The 12,497-nt window shown below is 41.6% G+C and overlaps 1 protein-coding gene across 8 annotated transcripts in view; it reads right to left on the bottom strand.

Annotated features, from left to right (window-relative positions):
• The window catches only part of Syn1 (Syntrophin-like 1), a 275,363-nt gene that overhangs the window by 65,612 nt on the left and 197,254 nt on the right, over positions 1 to 12,497 (bottom strand). For all 8 annotated transcript variants that reach the window (XM_043432138.1, XM_043432137.1, XM_043432140.1 and 5 more), the window contains one exon: positions 9,644 to 9,832. In XM_043432138.1, the coding sequence (XP_043288073.1) occupies positions 9,644 to 9,832 (189 nt within the window). The remainder of the gene's footprint in view (positions 1 to 9,643; positions 9,833 to 12,497) is intronic.

Here is a 12,497-nt window from a genome sequence, read left to right on the forward strand (position 1 = left end):
GAGCTTTGATGGTTTAGCTGATTATTTGATATTTCGGAGTCCATTGTCCGGCAACGGTCGAACGGCTGCCACGTTGTGAGGCTTCCACGAGAGCATTTGTAACATCAAACATAGTATTTCAGTTTCCTATGGGAAAACATAGAGCGTTTCAACAGTTCGGTGAAACGTTTCGAAATCTCGAGCAAGCTATGAACAAGTTTACGTCAATAATGTCCTTTCACGTCGACGAATATCGTGCCGCACGTATATCCGCAAACCATGAGCACACACACCTGCAGAGGTTCTGCGGACCCGTACAGCTTACTGCGCCGGGATTTAGGCGGCGGGCAACAATCGTTGAAATTCTACGGACTCGTCGAGTCGCGGTAACACCAACATTCACGTATATACGGGCGTGATGAAAGCACCGAGTGCAATGCGCCAGCGACGTATCTATGGGAATCGCTGGCACAAATTAATTATTCCGGGAGGCAAACCGAAGGTGGATTCCTCAGGGCTCGCGGACGCCGAAGGGAAGATGAGAGCAGGATAAATCGAATGAAGCAGAGAGAGAAGAGAGAGGGAGAGAGCGAGTGGGCTTGAGACAGGACTCCTTCACGCGATCCGTACATTTCTCTCTTACTCTCTCCGCGTCCTACTGGTGCCATCAGCACTTGCGCGCCTCCCGAGTTTCAACTTGGTGTGCTTGTCACGTCCTCGACGAAACACGGCTTTCGACTCTCTCTCTCTCTCTCCCCACTTTTATTTCTCACTCCATCCTCATTCGTACTTTCTCTCTATCACGCGATGTTTCATCCTCTCAACCCTTGTGTACCAACCCCTTCCCATAATGGAGGCATCTTCCCGGAGGTTCGGCTTGACGCGCGAGAGTCCTCCCACGAGATATCGCGCGCGATGTTCGCGCGAATCGAAGACTATTCCCGTTCTCGGATTCGGGCTCGAACTCCCAAAAGACTCTTTTTCTTGTTCTCTGCTTTTCCATCCCTTAAACATTCTCTTCGATCGAGCTTTTCGATGTATCGATTCTCTGCGAAGAATTCCAATCTCCGAACCCTCCAACTGATACCGTTTCTGCTGAGCTTTATGCTTGTTACTGTGTAGACGAGACCGCGTATATGTACGCGAACAACAATAACCCACCCCTCCTGGGTATCGATCAAAGCGACGACAAAAGTTATCGCATAAACGAACCAGAGTCTCGGGAAAGCCGAATAATAGACGAGAAGCCACAAGAGTTCGTCCACTTTACTCTCGCTTCTCTATACAACTGTATATAAAGATGTCTCTCGCGTGCTCACAAGTTTCCCTACCTTCCGACAGAAACCCTAGAAATAATCTCCACTTTTCTCATACTCGTTGCATCTGTCAAGATCGACTAACAAATCACTAAAATAGTACAACTCTCGAAGCAGCTTTTGCACCAAAGTTCAGAAGTTATTTTTTATTTACATTAGATCGAGATCATCGCTGGAAAATTTCATTCACAAATATTTTTGTGCATTCGCTACACGCCACCGATTGAAAGATTAATTGGGATTGAGATTGAGTTGACGAATCGACCGATAGATTTGTTTAAAAGGAAGCTTTATTTCGATTCGGAGAAACGATTTTTTACTTTTCGACAGAACTTGAGGGACAAAGTGTCAAAAAGTCGTAAATCATTCCCTGGCTGGGTCGTTTCCTGACGAATGGGACTTCGACTACTACTCCGATCTTTTAGTCAACTTTTTCATAATATTTATCAACAAATTATTGACAAAGGTTAAGAAACTTGATCCGGCGTACGTGAAATGAAATGTCAGAAAGTGCGAGAGAGCAATAGAAAAGGAGGGGGGGGGGGGGGAGAGAGAGAGACAGATGGAGGCAAAGTTAACATGAAAAATCTTTTCGCCGCGCCGCGTCTACGAATGTATATTAAGCATGTTTCGTTAGTTTTTCGTAGCAAGTTTGAGTGACGAGGTAAAAGCTCGGTAAAAGCACGCGAACGGAAAGCATTACAAGAACCGAGCAAAGTTTCGAATCGACTTTTCCCAAAGGCCAGAAAGGGATGGAACGATCGAGAGGAATTTAGCCGGACAGCAGAGGAGCTAAAAGTGAAAATTGGATGATGATGAAGAGAGAAGAAAGTGAACGAGGCATTGCTACTTATACTCACAGTTTATAGCTATAAATAATGTTTTAAGGGGAGAGAACGAGAGAGAGAGAGAGAGAGAGGGGGGGGGGGAATAAAGAGAATGAAAGAACCCGAAGCTTTAAACCGGAAGTAACCGAAACGCATTTTCTATGCGAGTGTACCATCCCTCGTATCGCCGTAATCCCTCCTCCCAGCGACCAGCTTTCGCATGCCTCTGCGACGTTCCCTGTTCTCGTTTTTCTTTCCAGGCCCATGCACGAGAACAAACATTAATTAATAAACCATCGAAGTATTCATTCTTCCACTCCTTTTTTTCTTCTTATTCCTGCATGGAGTATCCGCTTGCATTTTTGTTAAACCAAAGCGTCAAGGGACGACCAACCCCTCGTTGTCGCGTCACACATTGTAAACGAGTTCTCTGCTCAGCCCACCATGAAAGAGTCTGAAAAATGCACTCCTGCATCCCAACAATAAAGTCTCCTGTAGTCGCATATATTTATAGGCCCGTTACGTGCCCCAAGCTCTTTATAAATATCGAATCACTCGAGTATCAGCACCAGGGAAAAAAGCACTCAAAGGATTTTTCTGATTCTCGAAGAGAAGACAGTTTTTATACTTCGTAGCACTCGAAACTTTTTATTTCACCTTATGGAGCGTTAAACAACATTTCAAATCGAGATGAGATAAAAAAACAAACAAAATTCAGTCGATAACGACGTTTTTTGGTGTAACACAAAAATCCCAAAACATTCGATTTTAATAATGGTCTAAATTTGTCATTTTTGAACATTTTTGTGACCAATTTTTTTAGCCCTTCAAATTTTCGCGTCCAGTTTTTCTCCTTTCGTCATTTTTTTGTTCGTAATCCTTCTGCATTTATTTGACATTTTATTGTTTCTTGAATTTTTATTTCCATGATTTTACTGCCCCAATGGCATAAATGTGATTGTCTCCAGTTTTTTACACCTCTCATGTTGTGTTTCAGGTTTGATCATATCTGGGGATCAAGTGCACGGATTTACTCGCAACGAAGACTAATCGAAAGAGAAAAATCGAAAAAAATTCGTCGCCCATTTTCAAATTTTTAACTCCAATACTTTATTCATGAGAGTGATTGAGAAAACGTTACAACGTCATAAATCGGCATATTCGCGTACATAAGAGTGCGGCAGGCCGCTGGCTTTTTTTAAACCCTGATTTTTTTTTAATACTTGATTCTTAGTCGTCACGAACCAGGGGAATTCAATATCGATATTCTAACGAATCGTTACATTTTTCTCGACCATTGACACTGCCCCATTCAGTTATTTCTTTTTTCAACTCTCTAACCATATTTTTTTTCATCCCTTGCTTTACCATTATTTCTCTCGACGTTTAAATTCCTATAATTTCCTTCTTCGTGTTCAGCATTCCATCGGTGGGGGGGGGGGGGGGGGGGGGGGGGGGCTTAACAACTGGTACAGGCAGGTACACGCGAGGTGTAGTTGTTTTAGTTGTTTGTTATTTTTCAATTCCGCTTTCACCGGCATTGGACACAAAAAGCTGTGCTCGAGGAGATTCGAGGCTCAACAGGCCTGCAGGCAGACCGAGTGACACGTCACAGTTTTCTCGTTCCACGAGCAGCAGGTTATGTGTGTACGAAAAATGAGTGACACGTTGTTCGACGACCACGAGAGTCGTAGCGTTCGTTGAAAACAATTTTGAAAGACTTTCAATCACGTTTTTTTCTTAATCGACGAATCCCCCGGACTACCAACATAAAATGATTTATACCTCACTTAATATTGGACCACGCGAAATAATGAGTTTCAAAGAATTTACGAAACGGAGACGAAAATAATTGACCACAGTAGGAACGGAATAGTTTCGAAAACTTGCAAATGAGATTGTAACTGAAACGAAAGAAAACCATAAAAACAAGTAACCATGAAAATAACCATTGGAATGAGAAACCATAAGAAAAAGAGGCAGAACGACGAGCAATAAAAACAAGAAAATCGTATAAATCCGAATGTATTTTGCTCTCGATGGCAGCATCGCGATTTCAAGCTTCTCAATGAAATTACGAGATCACGATTACAGTTTTGATAAAGAGGGTGAAAAAGGGGATGAAGCACTAACAGATTCCACTTTTCCACCTGGTACTTCGATTCGCCCCTCGGGTTAATCGCAACTACGAGCCACGTTTCGGTGTTCGGTATATTCCTGAGCTTCCCAAACGTGCTAAACTCACCAACACACATGCAAGCAGCGGCAGTAGCAACACCGAGTGGCAATAACTAGATCCACGCGTACGATGCCTCTCGTTTCATCCCCTCTGCAAAACCCCCTCGCGCTAACCAATTTTCACCACATTCATACGTGTGTTTGGAAATCCTGCAACCCCATACGCAAGCAACGTATAACGATCAGCCCCATTTTATTTCAACACTTTGCTCTCCTCGCCAGGGTGCACTTAAAAATTATAGGCTCCAACGAGAACCCTTCTTGATAATTAAGCTTTGTCGTTCCCCACTTTAACGTCACAAATTTAATACCATTTTTGATGCTACTGCCAATGCTCCAGGTACCAACGAAAAATAAACAACAACAATCCCCTTCGAATTCAGACTTGTTTACAGGTATGAAATATTAAACGTGAGCGAGCAGAGCATCTAAAACCTTCTCCTTGGAACTCATAAATTCGAGTTTCATCGATATTTTTCAAGTTTCTCCCAAATTCCAACAATTCTCAAACCCCTAAATTAAAATCTGCAAGAGAAAGCTTCGTCTGACCAACACTGACCTCGACTACTGCCCCGAATTCCAACCACTTTCTAGCGTTTAAACTCTCCGCCAATGTTTTTCCTCCAATCGATCCTTCTACCGATTTTTCCCCTACTTTCCTCCATCCCTTAACACGTTTTTTCGTCCCCCCGAAAGGAATCGACGAGACGAAGGTCGTCTGACCAACATCGACATTAGCTACTGCTCGAAATTTCGCGCCTTCTCAAGCCTCACAATTCGTCGTCACATTTTCCTGCATCTTTAAACGATTCTTCCCCGTTCTCGATACACATTAAAAGATGTGTCAAGAGATGGGAAAAATGTGAGATAAAGAGAAAAGAAGAGAGAGAGAGAGAGAGGGAGAGGCAGCATTGAGGAGAAAGAGCGAAGGTTGTAGCTCGAGAGTCCCAACTAGCGGTTCTCATTAATCAGACGGACGTGGCATAGGTGCAATTATCCGACAGTAATTAACTTCGCAAACTGCAACTCGCGGAGTTTGCGAACCAGAGCCGCCGAGTGGCGAGAGGTAGAACTCCAGAAAAGTGGAGGGGAGGATGCGAAGCACATAAACACAGACTGAAACATATGAATGTGTATTTACAGGGAGCGTGGAAGCAGAAGGACTTTTAGTTGAGGCAACAGAGTGCAGAAAAAGTTGGAGTTGAGGCCTTTCGTGGGGGAGAGCAATCGCGTTCGAGCAGCGCGAGTAAAACTGTGCTGTGAGAGTTTGGTGGCGAGAAGGTGATCGCGCGAAGGTTGTAGGTGCGTTCGGAGCGAAAGAGAAGGCGGTTGGACTTTGGGTGGATAACTGGAGAGCAAGCTGTACAACTCGTTTCGACCCCTTTCTGGCCTGGCCCTCTCTCTTTCTCTCTCTCGCCGAATCTCCCACGACAACAGGCTGATGGAGCCGTTCACGAATTATACGGGTTAGCCCTGAAAACAAGCGGCAGCTTTTGCTCCCGAGGAAACTAATTTAACTCTCTCTCGCATCCTCGACGAGCACATCCACGAGAAAAGGGAGAGCGAGTGTGCCCAACGGTGAGAGAGACGGATTTGTATATGAGCGTGAGTTCATAAACACACATTTTCGAAGAGCCATTCGCGAATGTTCGCCAGGGTGTGTGTCTGTGGGTAAATATAGTTAAGAGAATAGTAACGAACAATATTGCTCGATTCTGTACGTTCACTTATTCTCTCAGTGGGGTATCCGAGGCAGTAGCAAACTGCGATGTGGGAGGAATACCCATTTTGTAAGCCTGTAAAAACTCACGGTTGTGCGTCATTCGTATTCACCCGGAAACTTCGGATGGCCAATAACGATAACAATAATTATGAGAGTTTTCAAAGCATGAATATCGTGCACAAAAGTCACTTTTTAATCACGAATTTTCGAGTTCTCATTCATGTATTTCAACCTCGACAAGGATGCAGAGCCTTTGAGGATTACGAAAATTGTTACAGAATTCGTCACGTGGCTGAAATTTTTATTTCGGCCCACAAAAACCCAGTTCAACCGTCGAAGGTACGTGCGTAGCTTTCGGACCAAGTAGTAACAGCCAGCATGTGATCAGACTCGACGAACTATTTCAGTTACGAATGTTTTGTTTTCATCAAACGTTGAGCATCAACAAATTGATATTGGAATCGAGAACGATTCACAAAAAGTTGAAAAAAAATGGAAAATTTTGTATGGGAAAAGAAGATTTTATTCTGAAAGAAACTCATCAAAGATCTGCTATTTTCCCAAGGTTTTCATTCAACAATAAATATTCTAAAAACTGAATAAATCACTCGTACTCGACACGGGTCGTCAAGGAGGAAACTGTAACATCGTTTTGAAAGCAACTTTGAAGAATATTGTTCAAGATGATATTTCTCGATCAGATCCTCGTAATAACACGAGAATGCGGTTTTTCTATCGTCGTCGATATTGTTTTTCTGATATTTTTCATCGATTGCGTTGCTTCACTAATTCGACGTTGTATCATCGGCTCGTTCATTATTATCAAATGGATAATGTTTCCGATATTTCATACCAGCACGTAATCGATACCGTTGGTCGTTACAGCAGCCGGAAACCGAGTCTGTTTATAAACAGAATCTAATATCGTGGAATACGATATTGAATATTTTTCCAGGGACCTCCATCTGTTCCTACGTTCTCTGATACGACGGCATGTTGACTTAAATAATATGGCAAGCTTGGATAAACGCACATGAGGTATTTTGTGACGCAAGAAACGCCGGAAGAACGTCCTCGCATATCTCGGTGAATCGAGACAAACCGAGCGCTGCTGAGCACTTGGGAGTTGCCTTCCCTTTTTTATACCTTTTTTTTCTTCTCTCTTCATTCCAGTCGCCAAGCTAAAGATACGAGATAGATACAGCACGTCTCCGATTGCTTTTCTTAGCTCACACAAAACCTTCATGATTCCGCATCTAGCTCAACTCGATTTACAGTTACGAGAACATACGAAAATATTTATCCAATTTTCTCTTTCAGTTATTCAGCTACATCATTTTTCTATTTATTTGCTATAATAAGCTAAATAGACTGAAAAAGCGAAGAGATCGATGGAGCTCGAATGAAATTAAGAAAAAAAAAACAACAACAACAACAATAATAACGAAATGAATGAATAAAAACTGAAAAAAAAAAAATGAATTAGTATTTTTTTTGAAATTTCCACACTTTAATTCGATTTTTATCTCGGAATTGCGAGTTGTGTCACGCCCGGAGGGGCGTGAAGGAAAGCTTTGGGTGTTTGAGCGTCGAGCGGTAAATGCTATGTCCCATAGACTTTTCCATGCAGGTATTATACGCAGTGGGTTTGTACATGGATATACTCGTTAGAGAATCGTCGGCGCAGGCTGAGAGAAGTCTTGCTTTTGTCTAGTTGCAATTGAGGAAAGATATTAAGGTAAATCATGCTCGAAGGATCGTATTTTAAGGGTGTCTAAAATGGATCGATTTTTAATTCCTAATTGAAGATATACTGACTTTAAATTAATGTCAGTTGTTAATTCGAAATTGTAAATAAATTTTTTCAACTTATCTTTTGGCGAATGAAATTACAAGCCATTAATTAATCGGGGATCTATCATCCATTCGTCCCTGGCTGAAATACTACAGTTTTTTAATGTAAAAAATCGCATTAGAGAGCGCAAAGGGAAATGGATAAAGAAAAAAGTATTAATAAAAAGACAGAAAGCTGTGACAGGAGTGGCCCAAACCAAGAAGAAACACAATGCCGAAATAACCAAATGTCAGGTTATACGAGTGCTCGTTACCAATTTCGTTCAATCTTTAAGGTACGAATTTATTCCCAAACTTTCATTTCATACTTCATTGTTATTGTGTACTTTTTCATAAACTTCGTAAGAACCGTTCATTCGTTATATGAAAAGATGAACGATTTTTTGCTGCACAGTCCCTATAAACCTGTGTATTTTTCTTCATATTTAAACACGCTTATCTCAATAACCAATGAGACGAACCCTTTAAAATTTGATACGTGTGTCAGTCGACTATCCATTTAAACTCTGTGTAAATTTAAAGACTTTCTTAAGAAATTCGTTTCGTGCATGAACTACCTTAAAAGTCGTGGACGAAGAGATCTAGGAGTCTTTATACACTCTTTAATGAAAACAGATGGTTAGTAAATTACAACAGAAGAGTATGATAGAGCGATCTAGGATCTAACATAAGGTGTTAGTAAATTGCAATAAGTGATAAAACTTGGTATGATTCGTGGTATGTTACCGTAGATGCCTTGTCCAGAGTTTAAGTCTAAGACGACTAAACGAATGACAACCGAATATATAGGGCTAAATTTGGGTCAGATAAGCGGAGTTCGTTTTCGTTACCTTGAGCACAAGTTTTCTGAGTTCTATTTTTCAGGATTTATGAGGAGAAAAAAATTGGAAACGTGGAAACCAGAACACTTACGTACATAACGTACGTCAGGGCACGTGTGTTTAATGATGAGGTGAGGATGGGTTGTTTCCAGTGTTTTGATTAGGCGATGTGCGCACTTGGTTCGAGATTATATTAGTTGAGTCGTAATAGGAAAGTTAAAATAATATAAATTTAAGGTCGTTTGTGACAGTTGAAAATAGATTCGACTACAGACTGGAAGTAATAAATAATTTGAAAGACACCGCCACTTGGAGAAAATTTGTAATGAAATAACCGATAACGATGATCCAAGACTGTACCACAAATAACGTCAGTTCAAACAGAAATGAGAGGGGAATAAAGTGATTTCGAGACGAAAATTCCGAATTAAATAGCTCGACAACGAACGCCAGGTGTAAAGGAAATTTCAATCAAATCAGCAAATTAAGTTATTTGGGACAAAACGATGGATGAAATAAGTTGAAAATAAAATAAACGATCAAGTATATTTGGAATAAAAAAAAAAAATGGAAAATCAAACAACTGTTTTTCCTAATTTTTCAGAGCGTCTTTTTCCTCGTAGAGCATAAAAAAAATAGGGAACGAATCCAAAACATTGTTAAAAAAAAAAGAGTTGACGACAAAAGTAAATCTGCCAATTTATTGAGAAATATCGAGAGAGTTTTTGTTTTTCCATTGGGTGATCATGGCTGAGGGGTTTTTTCAATCGGGATCCGGAACGCGCTTTTTGTATCCTGTTTTATTTATTTTTTATTCTTTTTTTTTCGTAACAAAAGCGGAAAAATATTGAACGATATTTCGTAATTTTTGTTTTCTTTACTCACCGGGATCGGACGAGTGATGCGCCCTCGTGAGTCTGCATAGCTGCAAGGGCAGATAACGCGTGTCTGCCCGGGGTGGTGATTTTGGTGGTGGTGGTGTTGCGCTCAAAAATCCTCGTTGTAATTCCCACCCGACCTCCTGGATGATCGAGGCTTTCCTGAAGTACGGCGTTACTTCCCTCAGGTATTTAACTGTAACACGAGATGTTCGAGCATTATTCAGAGCTCTGGGAACCGCGAGGGGGATGAGGCAAAACAAAATAAATAAAATAAATATAAAAATAACAAATTTCGCTATTCTTTTGTTCAGAACCGCTTCGAATCGAGCAAACGGAAGTTCACGTCGATCGAAATCAGGAAACTAGAGTAACAATAGAGGAAATTCGTATCGAAATGAAGGTGAAAAACCTTCGATTCGAAGATTATTTGAAAGAATTCATGAATTTTGTGAAAAATGAATCAATGAAAAAAAAAGAATATTTTTCAAGTAAATAATTTTAATAAATTTTAGTAAATATTCATAAATTATAAAATGTCTTAATAAATAACTGATAAAATTTTGGTCTCAGGAGCCAAACGATTGTGAAAATTTTGTTTTCCTTCATACCATCGAATGGTCTTTTCGCCAGGAATGAAAAAAAACCAAAATATTTTAGCCCTCGAAATTAGTTTCTTTGATGATCGATTGAATTTGGCTCCAGTTTTAATATTCTTCGTAGTGCTTACCCCGAGAAGTGATCGACTTTCGAACGATTCGATCCTTGAAACATCTCCAATGGAAAATCTTCTGAGCCTTTCAGGAGGGTGGAGGGGGGGGGGGGGGGGGGGCGAAAAGTATGAGAAAATTAAAAAAAATGAAAATGCTGGATCTTGCTGTGACGAGGAAAAACAAACATTCGGTGCAATATTCTAGAAAAATTGATATTTTTATTCGGTTTTAACGGTTTCATGAACTCTCTCTCTCTCTCCCTCTCGATCGGGGAAGTGAACCGATGGAGCTATAACTTTGTGCGTTAAATCATGTGAATTATGTGGCTTTGTTGATAGTACGATAGAGTACAAATACAAAGGACGAAAACTGGGGCCCCCGAGAGTGGATGAGAAAAAATATCCTCGATAGCCAGCAGCAGCAGAACCTCCACCCCAAGCACTAAACCGCATGGCGAGAGTGTGTAGGATTTTGTTATGCTCACTCGTTCGAGAGCAAAATGCTTTTGTGCATCGAGCTCCAGCTCACACGAAGATGTGTCTGCAGAGAGGCCCGGCTCGGATGCACGCGTGTATGTTTTTCATTTATTTATTTGCCTCAATTTTTCTCTCCATGCCCCCCCCCCCCCCCCCCCACGCCACGGCCCCGCCTCATCGAACTCGCGCTCTCTTTTCCGGTGAACTTTATTTTTCGAAAGCCCGGCATCGATGTACACGGACACGTTTATTTATTCTTATCATCCTGATGGACTTTGATAGCATCGTGTTATTCGAGCGATATCGTCATTCGACATTCAAAAATGTTTGTTTATTTGTTTATTTATTTTTTCATTCTTTTTTTGTTTTTTTTTTTACTTTCAATTCTTTTTTTATTATAAGGAAATAAATCTCGCGGTGTGTAAACTCGACGGTTGTAGAAGCTCGTTAATTTGTGCTCCAAAAAACTCGCCGTGCGTCAAAATTCCTTCTTTTTCATGGATTTATATGATTTTTCAAATTCAATGATAGTCGCGGCAACCGTTTGTCAAATTCTGGGACGAGGTATTTGCAACGTCGAATTTGGGCTTTCGGGTTCGCTGCGCTTGGACTAACGCGTTCCGCGCGCATCCGCAGCGTTTCGTTTGAACGGACGCAACGGCTCGCTGGCAACTTCATTGTTTCGCGCTTCCCTCTCCTCATTTTTTTACTGGATTTTTCGAAATTTCATCCACCCCCGGTAACGGAAGTTTGTTTTTATAAAAAATCAGGATTTTCGGGGTTATAAAGAAAAGCGGAAAAAAGCGGGATCGAGGGGGGAACGATTTAGTGGAAATTAGGAGCTTTTTTGCTTTCTTGCCGCCATGAAATCCTTCTCATTCCCTTTTTTTATTTGTGCGGATCATATTTTCGCCACTTGGCTTGTACCAATCGATATTTTACGTTGTCAATTTGGTATCAACTTCGCACTTTTAGCGCGATCCCCCCCCGCCGCTACAGCGCTTCGGAGCATTTTTACGATCAGCTTTTACGACGTGGCCCTATTTCGCGCGTAAACTCCAATCCCCGGGTTTATATAGTCGCACTGAGTGCCGGAGCTTGCACAGAAAAACGAGAAGAATTTCGATCTTGAGCTTTGTCGAGCGAATCGCGACGTCTCGGGCTGGCAGAGTTCTCGGGAGGGGAATTGAGCGGAGGGTTGTTGAAACGTTTCAACCCCCTCGCAGTACGTACACGATTATCCATATAAATGTGGCGAGGAATAGAAAAATGAGGGATTCCTGGCCGCCTGGATTCCATTACGAGGAAGCTTTGAGTGTGCAACTCGAAAAATCGGTTCGACGATTCCAAAAGCTTGCGAATTATTGAAACTTTGATGGGTTGACCATCCGGAAGAGAATCGTCGTAAAAAACATTCGGCACAAATATCGAGGGGGGAATTTGGCTCGTAAAATTTGAAAATGGAATTGTTTTCGAGAGGAAATTAGAGGAAAATCAAATTTTTCCAACTCCCCGATGCATGCAAGCCCCCGAGTTTGGGGTGTAAAACCGTGGTAAATGTGGAATTTTGTGGAGGACGGAAAAATAAAAAGCGTCTCGATCCGACGGAGAATCGTCAAGATTTTCCGGACGATTCGCCGACCCGCAACGGCGGCGCGGGACCCAGTGCTTT

Source organism: Venturia canescens, chromosome 11, assembly GCF_019457755.1.
Source record: "Venturia canescens isolate UGA chromosome 11, ASM1945775v1, whole genome shotgun sequence".
In the NCBI taxonomy this organism is placed as follows: Eukaryota; Metazoa; Arthropoda; class Insecta; order Hymenoptera; family Ichneumonidae; genus Venturia; species Venturia canescens.